This window comes from Callithrix jacchus, chromosome 10 (assembly GCF_049354715.1).
Source record: "Callithrix jacchus isolate 240 chromosome 10, calJac240_pri, whole genome shotgun sequence".
Taxonomy (NCBI): Eukaryota; Metazoa; Chordata; class Mammalia; order Primates; family Cebidae; genus Callithrix; species Callithrix jacchus.
In genome coordinates, this window is record NC_133511.1 from 86,733,939 (window position 1) to 86,749,718 (window position 15,780).

At 39.1% G+C, this 15,780-nt stretch overlaps 1 protein-coding gene across 6 annotated transcripts in view; it reads left to right on the plus strand.

The window, feature by feature from the left end:
* Positions 1-15,780, plus strand: part of NELL1 (neural EGFL like 1) — a 936,371-nt gene that overhangs the window by 275,053 nt on the left and 645,538 nt on the right. For all 6 annotated transcript variants that reach the window (XM_035266029.3, XM_035266032.3, XM_035266031.3 and 3 more), the window contains one exon: positions 7,924-8,023. In XM_035266029.3, the coding sequence (XP_035121920.3) occupies positions 7,924-8,023 (100 nt within the window). The remainder of the gene's footprint in view (positions 1-7,923; positions 8,024-15,780) is intronic.

The following is a 15,780-nucleotide window of genomic DNA, read 5'->3' on the forward strand; positions in this document are numbered from 1 at the left end:
TGGACTTGATCTTAATGGAAATGAGAGTTCACTGAAGTGTGCTCTCTCTCTCTCTCTCTCTCTTTCTCTCTCTCTGTCTCTGTGTGTGTGTGTGTGTGTCATGGGTAGCTGTGCATTTTCATAGGTCACTGTGATTGCAATGTGGGGAGTGACTGGAGGAGCACCAGATTAATTTAAATAATTGTAAGAAATGACCTAAGGTCTTCATCAAAGGCAGTGAGAGTTACAATTTAGAGGAAAAGAGATTTGAGAGCTGTTTAAGAAATGAAATAGAAAGGACTCGAGTGATTGGGTTTGGGGAAGGCTAACATGATGGGGAGGAGAAACCCAGATGATGTCCAGGTTTCTGGTATAGTCCCAGGGAATACTAGTTTCTATTTTTGGCTTTAAGAAGCCAAAACCTCCCCTGGCTAATATAGGTAAAAATGATGATGCTATTAAAATGATATTGGGAGACTCACGGAATCCCCAAAGGGCCAGACCAAGCTTGATACTACGTAGAGACTCAGGAGTCCCAGAAGTTAGGAAACAGAAACCATAGCAATGGTCTAGTAGTGGGGATCCTGGCAAGCACATTGCTGCTGTAACTTTCAGCCATTTCTACTGTCCTGGAGTCACTTATACTAGATTTAAAGTCCAGAGAGAAGACATATGATTAGCAAAGTTTGGATCATATGTCCAAGCTCTGATTGTTCAGGATGGGGAAGAATTCAATCCCTTTCTTCTGTGTAAGGAGCCAGTTACCTGGAATTACCACCTCATTAAGAGTGCATGCATTGGAGAAAATATTCCCCAAGAGAACACTGTGGTACTCATAGGAAGGGAGACTGGATCAGGAGAAGCCAAAATGTGATAAATGCTCTCTTCATTAGGTAATGATGAGATACTGATGCAGGAAGAGGGACATTCAGGAGGAGGAACATGCTTTGTGGGTGAGGAGGGAGTGGAGAGCAAATGGGGCCAGGTTTAGGCATCTTGAGTTTGATTGGATTTTGGCTATCTACACAAACTCTTTGAAACTTACATTTTATGATTATTTCTCATGGTTGCATGGGTTGAATAGGCTCAGCTTAATGATTTTCACTTGGGTTCTCACATGCAATTGCAATCTGATGGCTGCTGGAGCTAGAATCCTATGAAGGTTTGACAAGGATGGCTATCAAAGATGGCTTCTTGACTTTTGTGACTAGCACCTCAACAAAGATGACTAGAAAGAGATTTCTCTCTGTGTCTCTGGTGCTCTCTCTCTCTCTCTCCATATGTGTGTGAGTGTGCCTTGTTCTCTGCAGCCTCTAGACATAGGTACCTTGGGCTTTTTTTTTTTTTTTTTTTTTTTTTTTGAGACAGGGCCTTGCTCTGTCTTTTAAACTGGAGTGCAGTGGCACAATCTTGGCTCACTGCAAACTCTGCCTCCCGGGTTCAAGCAATTCTCCTGCCTTAGCAGCCTGAGTAGCTGGGATTACAGCATACACTACCATGCCCAGCTAATTTTTGTATTTTTAGTAGAGACAGAGTTTCATCATTTTGGCCAGGCTGGTCTTGAACTCTTGACCTTGTGATCCACCAGCCTCAGCCTCCCAAAGTGCTGGGATTATAAGTGTGAGTCACCTCGCCCAGCCCCTTGGGCTTCTTTATACCATGGCAGTCTCAGGGATTTCTCACATGGTGGCCAGCTTCTCCCAGAATAAACTCTCCAAAGACCAAGGTAAAAGTGCCAATATTTCTTATAACCTAGTCTTTGAACCTGGAGCATCATTTCTTCTACAGTCTAAGGGTTATACAGGCCTAGGCCAGATTTATTGTAGAGGCAGACAATACAAAGGCATGAATACCAGGAGGTATTCATCAGGTAGACAGGCATCTTTGGAGACCAACTATTGTAGTAAGACTTTGTGATATAATTTTCTGCTTGAAAATACCCACCTCCAGCCAGATTTGATGGCTTATGCCTGTAATCCCAGCATTTTGGGAGGCTGAGGCAGGTGGATCTCCTGAGGTCAGGAGTTCAAGACAAGTCTGAGCAACATGGTGAAAGTCTGTGTCCACTAAAAATACAAAAATTAGCTGGGCATGGTGGTGCATGCCTGTAATCCCAGCTACTCGGGAGGCTGAGGTAGGAGAATCTCTTGAACCTGGGAGGCAGAGGTTGCAGTGAGCAAATATCATGCCAATGCACTCCAGCCTGGGTGACAGAGTGAGACTCCATCTAAAAAAATAGTAAAAAAAAAAACAACAAAGCAGAACAAAACAAAAAACCCATCTCCAACATATCATAATGGGAAGTTACTAACCTGCTAGGTTAGTGGATTTCCATGGCTGAAAAACATTAGGAATCAGAGAATTCCTTTAATTGGGTGAAAATCTACCCTCCATAACTTCTATCCAGTGGCTTTACTTCTTTTCTCTGGAGGGTAAGATTAATTACTTTTACAATATAGCGTTGTGGTTGAAAGGTCAAAATCTGCAGTCGGGTGGACTTGGGTTTAAATCCTGAAATTTTACCTAATTGTTAGTGAAGTTCAGGGTTCCTTGTATTCTTCTCCCTTATTGGGTTCTAGTAAGAGCTGGGTTGGAGAACATCACTTTAGATTATGAAGCCAAAGTGAAGGTTCTTACTTCCTCCTGCATATTTTTTTTTTCCTCATCATTCCCATTGCAACATAATGAAAGACAATTACAGGCAAATCACCAGTCCTGGAGAAATGTGGAACATTTTGCCTAGTGCCTTGTGCTGAACTGGCTAACCCATTCCTTTTATGTGTAACATTAGCTGGAACACACTGTCAGAATAGTAACACTTCTTACCTATCTGATCCTGGTTTCTAGATAATAGAACCAGAGGCCTAGGCATTTGTGTTGAAGCTTTATGTATTTATTCTTTGGTGGTGATGGGAGTGGATAGAGGAGGGGGAAAGGTATAGTCCTAGGAATGCATGAGTGAGGCACAGATGAAAGTATGGAAGAAAAGGCAAGAAAGCAAGTACAAGACTGCATATCAGAAAAACCATGACCCCACAACAAAGCACAGCTGGCTGTGTGAGGCGTCTCCTAAGAAGCTGACAGAAACCACCGTGTCTCAGAAAAGACCATTTTCGCAAGTGCTCTTACCTACATTATTTCATTTTCTTTTCATCACACCCCTGGGGAAAAGGCAGGAATGTATCTTAAAGATTGAAAAGAACAAGGCATTTAGAGACTTGGAGAAGCACTCAAGGAGATACTAATGAAAGAAGAGCTTGAATCTTGTTCTTTATGGAGGGCCGGGAAGGAAAGACATTCCCTATATTCTGTCTCTCATTGGCCAGACTGTACCCTGAAGGTTAGCTTCCTTGAACCTCCCTATTTTGATTCCCATTCTTGCCCTCTTGGCTGCTGCTAGGAATGCCAGAGATTTCATGAGTCCATGCAGTCTGGTGGATGTGCAGATGTGATGGTCTCTCTGTGTCAGTGGATACTGGGTGTAGGGGCTCTCCACTCAGTGGCAGGGACAGCGATGGTGTGATAGCAAAGGCTTTATGATCTCTTGATCAACAAGGAAGCTCCCAGGGCTGGGAGTAGGGGAGCAGGTGGGGTGGTCAGTAATCTATAGCTGACACATTCTCACACAGGGATGTTGTGTGGATTAAATGAGATAAAACACATGGACAGCTTAGTACAGTGCTTAGCACAAAGAACATCCTCAATAAATGTGAGCTATTTTTATTATTCCACATGACCATGCATGTTCTCCTTGAATTTAGGACAGATACCATGTTTTCTGAACATTGTTTTACTTCAAGGAAGGGCAAACGGTTGGATTCTAAAATCCTTGCTTTTGTCTTTGATCTCAGGAAAATCTGGGATGATGAAAGGCAATTTTGCCCACTCTAGTGATAGGGCATGGATTTGAATGCCAGCTTATTTAGATAGCATTTACTACTGTTACTGGCACATTGCAGCTGCTCTGCACACTTGGGTTCATCTTTTACTGTTTCTTTAAATTATAATTTAAAAAGATATTGGGGCAGGCAGATTATTCTCTTGCACAAGTAGTGAATGTGTGTGTGCGCATATGTGAGTGCATGTGAATAATTTTATTCTGTGCAAAATGTTATTAATTTTTCCATTTATTGTCTTTCTATAGTTATTTACTAGTTACTTTGTATACAAGAAAGAGTTATTGACAATAATTTTTAGTATTGAGCACTTATTACTTTCTAGGCACAATTTAAAGCATTTAAAACATATTTGTCTCACTTAAATCTCATAATAATTCTGTGTAGAAGATACTACTCCAGTGTGAAAATCGAGGCACAGAAGAACAAAGCCACATAGGTAGTGAGTGAGCCAGCTGGGATCAGAACCTGAGTGGTCTGGCCCTACAGCCTCCTCTCTCAGCCTTTTTACTGCCACTCCTGACATTGTTAGACTGACTTGGAAATAATTCTAATTTCTGAATTTTAGAGGGGTAGATTGAGAAGGATTGACTGAGCACTTTTAAGTCTATCTGAGAATATCAAATTGGTCAGGCTGTGGCCCATTGTTTTCTTTAATAAAGGTAGCATGTAGGGCATGGAAGAGCTTTGGGACATATTTAATGGGTATTGTCAGCAGAGAGTGAGGGTAATGGGTATAGGATCAAAGGGCCTCTGATTTCTCCCAGGCAGCTTTTCTCAAGATTTAAGCCCTAATGCTCTATGGAGTCTGTTGTATGCAATAAATTAAGCTTTCTCTTAGGCATCTAAAATAATATTATGAAAATATTATCCTTGGGAGGATTGGGGAAATAATCAATAAAATAATTTTTGACATTCTGTCATTCAAATGATGATTGTCAGTTGACAAAAGGATGCCTGGAGATCCATCCATTTTCATTTTCCTGGGATCATTTTAAAGCTTCAGCAACACCAATTAGACAAAAAAAAAGCTCGTTTCAAATATTTTCACCAAATATTTCCAGGAGTTAACATATTTTTTTTAAAAAATCAACATGAATAAGCTTTCCTAGAAGTCATATTAATTTTGCCCAATTATTGCTTTTCTGCAAAATTTCTTTATCCTAGCAACAATTTTGACTTGAAGTTGTGAGTTTTGCATGTTGCTAGAAATTCAGGTTAGTGCACAATGATTAGTACAGAACTGGAAAGTGTATATATTTGACCCAATGACATGTAGACAGCTGCTCTAAATGAGAAAGAAAAAAGAAATTGTATTTTTCCACCAACACAGAAATCCAGGGGTTGTAAAATAACATACCATAATCAGAAGGATTTAAAAATATTAATTATCAGGTACTTCTTACTAGAGATAGTTTTGAAAATAAAGTTATAAAATGTTTGTGCCTAATTATGTAGCTGGACTAAATGGATTTGATGGCACGTATGCAACAGTAATCACAGTTCATATTATTTTCAAATTCATGTAAAAAGGTTTGTCTCCATTTAAATATTTGAGATTTTGATCTTACTCATTAAATATGTTAAAGGTTGATTAGAATTGTTGACTAGTTTAATCAGTGAAGCAAGCCTTTTTTTTTTTTAATAAAAAGAGAAGCTTTTGTGATTATTTTTAAAAAGTCTTTTGTGGCATTTAAAACATTTTGTTTTTATAAAAACAAATATATACTTACACACTTGGAATACAGAGGGAAAAATATAAGGAAGAAAATGGGAATCACTCCAGAATCTCACCACCTAGAGATAATCTCTTTTAACAGTTTGACTTTTGACAGCAAGAGTGAAATTTATTTTAATTGTCTTAGTTTGGGTTCTCCCAGGAGACTCTGAGCTAAAGATTTCAGTACAAGTGATTTATTAAGGTAGTGCCCACAGGAGAAACCAGTGAGGGTATGGGGGATGCCAGATGGAGAAGGGGAAGAAACTGAACAGAGGTGCAATTTTAGATGAAAGTTCAGACATACAATGATCCCACTACTACCGGCTCTGGCGCATACTTTCTACCCTAGAGATTGTCTTTCGTGGAGGTAAAGAATATCGCACACCATTCAGTCATTGACTTTGGGTCATAGGCATAAGAATTGTAGAACTTGCGTGTACCTTCTGGCTCTCTGCATGGACAAAATGGCTCCAGTGCCCGAGGGCAGCGCTCTAAGTGTGACAGGTGAGCCAGCTGCAACGCAGCATTGAGAAACCTAGAGGTATGCACATAGAACTGACAAAGGGATTCAACAGTGTCAGCCACTCTTACTTATGCCAGGAGGTAGTAGATCATCAATAAATATATTAATATTGAAGGATAGATTGGAGGCAATATTGGTAAGTAATTCAGTATTGTGTTTTCCTCTACATTTAGCTGTTTATAGTAAGGTTACTAACTTCCACTGATTTGTAATAACTGGTTTGATTTCCTGTTGTGGAAGGTAAGGCACATGAGGTAGGGACACTTGCCTTAGGACTGGAGCTAATTTTTGAGGTTCGAGGCCACCCATCATGATCTGGATTGAGGAGTAAAAATGAAGTGCAGTTGCAAAGTGGGGCAGAGAGTGAGTAGCAGAATCAATTCTTAGATCTTAGGGACAATTCTAAGAAGAAAAGAAAGAATTCCCTTGGGAATAAAGATCAAAGGCGAAGAAAAATCCAAGAATGCCAGAGGCTGGACTGTCTGGACTCAAAATTCTAAGAAAAGAGAGGAAGCCATGGTGGAAATAGTCCAAAAGATAAGCAGTTGGAAATTTATATTTGGCACATACAATCATTACTGTTCCCATTTCTGATATAGTGGGAGTTCTTGCCAAACCAGAGAACTGTGGAACCACTGGGATGACAGTCTTTTGAAAATGGAAAATTCACTGTCTCCTTCACCCTTCTTGACTGTACACCTCCACCTTATTCTTCCATGTTGGGAACTACCTTTTGGCCTTAAATGAAACACCTTTTCTTCAGCTTGCTTCTTGGTTGATTTAAGCATCCCCTTAAAAATTGGAGAGAAAAAGTAAATGTTTTAGATAAAATAAGAGACTTTTGCTATTTAAAAAAAATGTTAATTAATAAAATATTTTTTTAAAATTGGCATCAAACAAAATACAGATGCTAGTAATGTCAACAAAAAAAACCTTGGATGAAGTAAGGTCATAAAGATTCACCTTATGAATATCTTATACGTTATTGTAAGTGGTTTTATCTATATCTAGGGAAAATTTCGTGTTCATCTAACTCATCGTCTTTCAGTTCATTTCTGCCTACATGTCTTGGCTCTTGTCTGTTCTCTTTGCCAGGAAAGTGTCATCTTCCTTTATTCCACTAATCAAGTTCCCCCAAATGTGGCATCTTCATAATTTCTCCCCTCTTGAACAGAATTAATTATTATTCTAAGACACATTATAGCACCTTTATTCAAGCACATTTTTTAGACTTACTGTTCTTTATATATTATGGTTTCTAGTTTATGAGACTTAATTTCTCTCTCCATCCAAACTGAGAACTCATAAATAGTAAGGTAGATATGTTCTCTATCACTGGGTTCACAATGCCTGTTATCCAGGGCTGGGCCAGAAATGGCTCACATACACTCAATTATACATAACTTCCTGATGTTGCTTTCAGTGATGCAATGTTAATAGCTCAAAATCAGCCATCACTATTTACATCACAGAAATTAGGAAATGTTATAAATTAGGCCTCACCTGCCCAACAGTCAATTGTTAAACCTTTATCAGTACATTACTGTTAGAATCCTTCTGCTCCATAGAAGATACTTCAAAACTGTTGAACTTTAGGCTTTTAGGATATATAAAGGAAAATTTACCTTATATTCCAGGGGTCTCATTAATTTAATTTGTGGCATTATTATTTTTAGTGGAAACCCTGGGAGTATTAATTATTATATATTGTTATCACTGCAGGCTACTAACAAAGAATATTATAAATTTGTACCATTGACTAAAAATGTGAACATCTTTTTCTTTCTCCAATATTTGGCTTCCAGAGTGGAGTTCTAGTAAAAATTACAGAAATGTGTCCTCCTTTGAACTGCTCAGAAAAGGATCATATTCTTCCTGAGAATCAGTGCTGCAGTGTCTGTAGAGGTAAGTAAGCTTGGTGGTGGGCCATACTTGGGGTGAGGCTGGGATGTCCTTTGGGGGGCATGAGGGTTTGATGAATAGTGTGATGATAATAACATGGGACCAAAACTCTGTGCTGCTACTTAAAAAGTTGCATATCCTATTTACCTCTCTCATAGTCTCCTCAATTGTAAAATGAGGATAATAATAGTATCTGCTTTATAAGACTGCTGTGAAGATTAAATGGGATAATGCATAAGCACCTGCCATTTCGCCTAGCGTGTGACCAACATTCAATAAATGATAGCTCCTATAATAATGCTAATGATAGTTCTTATAATAATAACCATTATCATCATTATTACATTTTTCTCATGAGTAAGATTGGGAAGTGTTCTCTTCAGTTCCATCTGTTGGACCAGTTCCCATACTGTGGTAGAAAATGATGTATGGGGAATCCTTACTGGTAGGTTAGATATATGTGCAACTTTTTTACTATCTACAAGGATGCATCAGATAAATAACACTTGGTTGCTAATTATTGGGAAGAAATAGATTTGCTTCATCTTCCTGGATTTTCCTTCATCTCTAAATTTATTCTTTATTTAAATTTTTGTTTATTATTATTATTAGTTTAACGATAGTCTTACTCTGTCTCTCAGGCTGGAGTGCAGTGGTGTTATCATACCTCATTGTAACCTTGAACTCCTGGGCTCAAGCAGTCCTCCTGCCAAAGCCTCCCAAGTAGCTGAGATTACAGGCATGCACCATCACACCCAACTAATTTTTAATATATATATTAGAGACTAGGTTTTGCTATGTTGCCCAGGCTGGCCTTGAACTCCTGGCCTCAAGCAGTTCTCCTGTTTTGGTCTCCTAAGGTGTTGGGAATATAGGCATGAGCCACCATGCCCAGCCTACTTTTATTTTTCAATTGTTATATAATAGTTGTGCATATTTTGGGTGTACATGTGATCTTTTGATACATGTATGCAATGTGTAATAATCAAATCAGGATAATTGAGATATCCATCACCTCAAATTAATCTTTGTGTTGAGAACATTACAATTCTTCTATTTTGAAAAAGACAATAATTTATTGCTAATTCTAATTACCTATTGTACTAATAAATTCCTTTTATATAACTGTATTTTTGTACCCATTAACTAAATTCTCTTTATATTCCCTACCCCTTTCCCTTCATAGCCTCTAAAATTTATTCTTATGTCTTAACACCCAGCTCAAGTATCGCCATCTCTCTGCAGCTTCTTACCTAAGCAGAATTAGATGAATTACGAGAACCTAGGATTTGTTCAAAATCTTAAAAAAAATCCAGTTAAACTCATAGGTATTATTTTAAAACTATACTCACCCTAAATACTTTACATTCTCAAATACCCAGTAAGTGTTATCTTTTTATCTGAGCTTTGAAGCTTCCAGAGTTAAGGCGGTCCCAGCAGCATAGCAGTTTAGCTCAAGTAACCTCATATTTTTCTTTTTTCTATCTTTTCTGTAGCATTGTGGTGGCAAAAATTCTTTATAAAGGGCTTTGCCGTTAAGGGGTTTTTGTTATAACTAACCAAAGAAAGGTAGGAAGAAAGCAACACAGATCATAAGTATATGAATGGGTGTGACTATGTTGCAATGAACTTTATTCATAAAAACAGGTGGCAGCCTGTAATTGTTGGCCCCTCCCTTAGCACCTTCTGATATATGAAAATGTTGTATATTTCATCATTGCATGTTTTCAGCTTAAGCTTTCTGTGATTGGTCATGAGAGCTCTAGGCTTTGGTAAAATTCTTAGGAAAATTTAGTTTGTTGATAGCCAGAAATGGCCCATAGAATTAGTGATAGGCTAACTATTACATCAGAATATCTTCTCTGGTTTATCTGCTTTCATGGCTATCAGCATATTTGCAGCTGGTATGTTTTAGAAATACCTAAAGATTGATTGGAATTTTCAGAGTGATGCATTTATTGGTAACCAATAGAATGGTTAGGTAGGTCTTATAATTTAATGCAAAATCCATCACTTGCTATTTGTTGAGGTACCAAGTGAGACTCAGTTCATGTAAATCCATTCTGATTTATGGTTTCATTAGAGCAGAATCATTGATTAGGCCACAGAAATTCAGGAGGGATTTCATTGCTTTGACCCGATTTACAATAGAACAGGTGCCACTGCTTCTGTTAGCATTTGTCTGGAATGTGTCCTTTACCAATGAAGATGCTGAGAGATGTGACATCCCATTGACAAGAAGCAGACTTACAGGGTTCCCATTGCTAGCAAGCAGTGGCACTTACCAAACCTGACTCAGCTTTGAGGGAAGAGTGGGAGGGAGACTTCATAGGTGTGATTTTAGGCAGGGCCCATCTGTGAAATCAAGGGCTTTCTTTTTCATACCTAGTTCCTTCTCAGCCAGGAAACAGCCAGCTCTTTTATTTGGAAGCTAATGGTTTTCTTCAGAGGTGTGTGTGCATAAGAAAGTTACTATATGCTCTTTGCTCTACATTTTGACAGGAACTAGAGCATATCTTCAGAAAAGAGATGGTGAAGAGGGTCTTTTCGAGGGAGGCAGGTGAATTAACCATTTGGATGTCTTCAATACTACTCCCATCTCAGAATCAGACTCTGAAGTCAAGGAGGCAGCCTTGTTGACTGAGGCCCTTTTCAGAAACATCTACGGTCATGACCTTCTTCCTTCCATAGCAGAGAGAATCCCAGAACAACCAGCCCACTTGTTCACATGCTTGGGCCACTCTGCCCATTAGGCAATCAGGAAATGAAAGGCATATTCATCTGGATAGTGGGATATCTCTTTTTCATGAAACCCTGCAATTTAAATGACAACAAGAAGCAATACAGATGAGTTCAAAGGTCTCTCATCTTGAACTAAGCCCCACATGAATTTTATTTCGTATCTCTTAATTCCAATTTATGTATCAAGAGCATCTTTAGAAGTAGCATAATCGTCTTTCACAATTTTGTGAGAAGCACTTTTCGTCTTTATCTTCTATTTGATTTTTGCCTTTTCCTCTGCATTTGTGAGTGGAGTCATAAGAGGAAGAGGGGAGTTGGACAATTATTATTCTGACAAGACCTGGAAATCCCAGTGGACTTCTAAAGCAAATTATTCAGTTCTTCTTGCCTCCTCCCTTTCTCTCCTTCTCTGAAAAGAAAGTAATGAAAAGGTGAGAAACACTCAATTTCTATGTAAAGAAATTTGTATCCTGCATGTGGAAAGCCTGCATCATTTCCTTTGTGGACTGGTTGTCCACAGACTGGCTGGCAGCAAGGAAGCAGAGAGGCGGGGCTGAGACGAGCTGAAGTGCATATTTTAGGGATGAGCACTATGGTATGCTATGGCTGTATCGCTTCTGCCACCCTGATGTTATTGATTACAAAAACCAAAGTGGCTGTGGCCTTTCAATACCTGTACCGAAGGCCTTTCAATTAGCATATTTATCATCTCTCTCCTACTGTGACCATCCGGTCATTAGTCTGAGGAAAATTACCCTATGACAGTATCATTCCTCAGAAGTCTAAGTTAAAACCTTTCTCATGCCTGCCTGGAGAATTTGAAGTTTTCTAGGGTTATTTTCTTTAGGGCTCTGATGAGCCCGCCTTACCTGGGGAGGCTTAGACTGGGAATTTGAGAAAACTTCCAGAGAGTGAATTTTGCTTCTGATCTCAATTGCCTAATTATATAATATCCATAGGGCTCTCCAGTCTTTTTAAAAATAACATTTATTTTAATGATCACATCTTATGAATTGATTATTTAAATACAGGAGACAAGGAAGGGGTGAAAATATATTCCTGCCACATAGAATGTTTCTGTCATTGTCATGTTAATAACTGAATGACATTATTTTCAGCACTAGCTGATATGCTTCATATATTTTACATCTGAAATAAGGTTAAAACCCATTTTGCTGACTTATAACTTATTTCTTCAAGCTGTAGCTTGCTAGCTTGATTATAAAGTTAATTTTTTTTAAATTGAGTCTTACTCAATTTTCTTATATGGTTACTGTCCCCACCCTGCCCTTTATTGACTAATCAAGATGAAAGATAAAGGCTACAACTTTACATTTATTTTTTTTTTCTTTGTTGGAATTAAACCTAGGACTTTAAGGTTAATAAGGACAGGTTCTGACCGACTCTTGTTGTTCACTGTATCAACAAACTGGTATCCAAGCTAGGGCTCAGATGCCTTGTCACTTCAAATCTTGTGTCATGTCCAATGCTGCAACTAATTCCCTTGTCCTTTAGGGAAAAAAATGAAGGTAACCAACTAAGTGGGCACTTTAATCCACAGGGCTATTGGAGCAGCTGGGACACCTGGGGTGGAGAACTATAGAATGGCTAAGGAAGAAATATGCAAAAGGAATCAAGGTGGTGGATACTGGCAGGGAGAGGCCATTCTGCAGTTCGTGGGACTCAAGGTCTCAGTCACACAGCAGCACCACCCAGAACAGCCTAATCACCACTGCAGCTTTTCTCTGATACCTCAGGACAGTTTGTGCTTGCAGCACGAAATTCATTTACCCTCCTCTTTACCTTGAGGTAATGGCTGTAGCAGGAGCTGCCCACTCGAAGTGTGAGGCCATTAGGTGGAGAAGGAGAGTGTGCACAGGAATAACATCTGGGCTCCTGCCTGGGAAGCAGTAATAAAAGTATCAATGTAGACCCAGCAGAAAAAGATTGCTCATGAATTTCTGGTGCTCTCACTTAAAGGATGAAAAAAAAAAAAGCTAACAAATTGACCATGCATTCTCAGGATCACTCCAGGAAAATAGACACATCATTAGACCCATCCCCAAATTCCTGACATGCTCCTCGGGGTTTTATTACCCTTATAATCAGCTCTAATTGTATCTTCACTGTCGCCAATGATGTTGGAGGGTTTTGCTGCATGTTTATGACTTCTAGCGTTGGGAAAAAGTTCTTTCCGACATCTGTTCCAAATGCATTTATCTGTAATTTTAATTCAGTCTCACTTGCCTTGTCATCTGGCCTGGACGGAAATTAGTTGAGATTATTTGCACTGTTTAAGATTTTACACCCTTCACTTAAACCCTCCCCAAGAGTCCCCTCCAACCAGTCTTCCTCATTGTTTTGGGTGAATTTATAATTGAAATGGTTTTAGAGAGAAGATTTCAGGGAATTTGAGAAGAAAAGAGACCTGAGAAACAAGCACTTAATGAGAGTGTAAACTAGTGCCTAAATAGAGGAACTGGCAGTTCACAGATGGACCAGGTCCTTGGCGTATTGACAGATGAGATCTGATCAAAATCCCAGCAACCATGGGATAAAGTGGACTGGAAAGTCAGGGCTATATGCGCAACTGTTGGGGCTGGGAACAGAGGACAGTCTCAGTGGGTACATGAATTCATGGCCCTGAAAATGCTATAGCGGCTCAAGATCTATGAAGCTTCCAGAAGGAGGCACATTTTCCCAGAGAGAAAATCTGACACTAAGGCTAGGCTGCCTCAGACCTTAAGGGAGGACTCTTAAATATTGACTTAAATGTTGACTAATACAGAAGAAACCCAACTGCTTTCTAAGCTAGAACCTGTGAGAGTTCGGAGTTCAAGTCTCGATTAGGTCTGCCTGACGGCCTTACCTTCTGTCCACAAGAGCTTAAGGAATCCTCTTACTCTCAAGGGCCCAGACTTCTCCTTTGTTATGTATGTTGGTTGTGGAGCACATAAAGGCATCTAGTTCTTGTAAAAGACCTTTTATCCCTCTTAACCAGTCCACGGGTAGACTTGACTCTGTACCTCTGAGGCACATGGAATATGCTGCCTTCACTATACCATTGCTCCTTATATGAATTTCAAGGTTGGATGAGCAGTAGTGAATGTGAGAGATATGGAGTTTCTGAGATTTTAAAATAGAGGACTCTGGAGTGTACTTCTAGATTTTCCAGATATGTAATTTCAAAGGTAACCTGATTGACCTGCTGGGGATTTTTAGGGGCAGGAAATTGAAGAACTGTTAGTGACCCGACCTGTGTTCCTTGTGGAAGAAGTCACAGGAGTGAATCTTAAAGGTGTATGTCTATCATCGGCTACAAAACTGAGAGATGACACAAAATCGGTGATGGCTCCTTGATAATTATAAAGAGTATAGATGGGATTTGGAGAGTGGCAGTGTGGAGGAGGTCCTCATTCTAATAGTCAGAGCTTATTATATGCAGACTTGGTTAATGAATTTAAAGAAAGTAAATCATTTTACTAGTGTTACTGGTCATTCATGGCAACAGAACTCAATAGGACTACCACAGCATCCAAATTTTCGGCTGCTTCCAACCAGAGAAGAAAGTGTGATGCCAACATTTATATATTTTTTTCATTAATTTTTTTGTACATATCATGGGTACATGCTGCTCTAAGCATTTGGAACTCTTCTTCTTTGTCCAGCAAACCGCACTCATCCTTCAAATCTCCTCTTTAATACATTGTATTAGGCTCCTTCTCTGCATACATTCCCAGAGCACCTTGCCCCTCTCCATCATAATATCCCCTTGTAACCCAATGCTCAAAGTCAGTTACCCCTGCTAGAATGTAGGATGAATGAGGACATGTTGATGGCATTTTTGCTATATTCCTATTGTCTGATATAACACCTGGGCATGTAGTAGGTGCTTAATAAATATTTGTTTAATGAATGAAGAGCTCCTCTCCTAGAAACTAAAATTAAATGGGTGGTCCGAATAAAACCTGAAGCTTCATTTCAGCAAGTTATGCGTCTTTCTCCCAGCATCTGCTCATTTTAACCACTTAAGGTGAATCAAACCAACTGGGCCTTACTTATTTTGGTATCACATACATGGGTGGTGTTCTGTTGTATGGCAAGTTATTTTTCATACGACTTTGAGTCCCCAAGCAATGAATAAGAATGGAATATTTCCTGGAGGAAGAAATAAGGTTTACTTTTTTTAGAAAGATTCCAGGCATTTCATGAACTAGAAAATGCGAATGGCTGATGACATGCTGGTATCCTCAGGTCAGGGTCAGCATTTTTTGAATTTCCCTTGATGAATAAATTTCAAGGAATGCTGGGAAGTTGTGTGGGATGGTGGAGAGAGACTGGCAACCATATTTGAGTTTCTATTTCTATTTCATTCATTATCTACCAGCTGTGTAACCATAAGAAAAGTAGTTAACCTCTTTGAGACTCAGTTTATTCATCCTTAAAACACTCTTTTAATTCTAATTTTGAAGGACTTTGAGGATTTAGTCATTAGCTCAATAAATATTGAAAGTCTATAATGTGCTGGATATTGTCTAAGGAACAAGGTGAACAAGCTTTCACCTTGAGTGCCTGGTAGGGAGATAGATATTCACCACCTAAACAAAGAAATAAACTTATAATTAGTCATTGTAATAACTGTATGAACAGGAAGATTAGGGTGGTATGTGAGAGAATAATGTGCATTAAATTAGACTTCGGGGACAAGGAAGGCTTCTCTAAATAGATTGTGTGTGTGTGTGTGTGTGTGTGTGTGTGTGTATATATTTTTTTTTTTTCCTTAAATTTTTTTTTCCAGGCTGGGCATGGTGGTGGCTCAGGCCTGTAATTCCAGCACTTTGGGAGGCCAAGGTGGGTGCGTCACTTGAGATCAGGAGTTCAAGACCAGCCTTGCCAACATGGCCAACCACATCTCTACTAAAAATACATAAAACAATTAGCCGGGCATGGTGGCACATGCCTGTACTGTAATCCCAGCTATGTGGGAGGCTGAGGCAGGGCATTTAACTCGGGTGGCA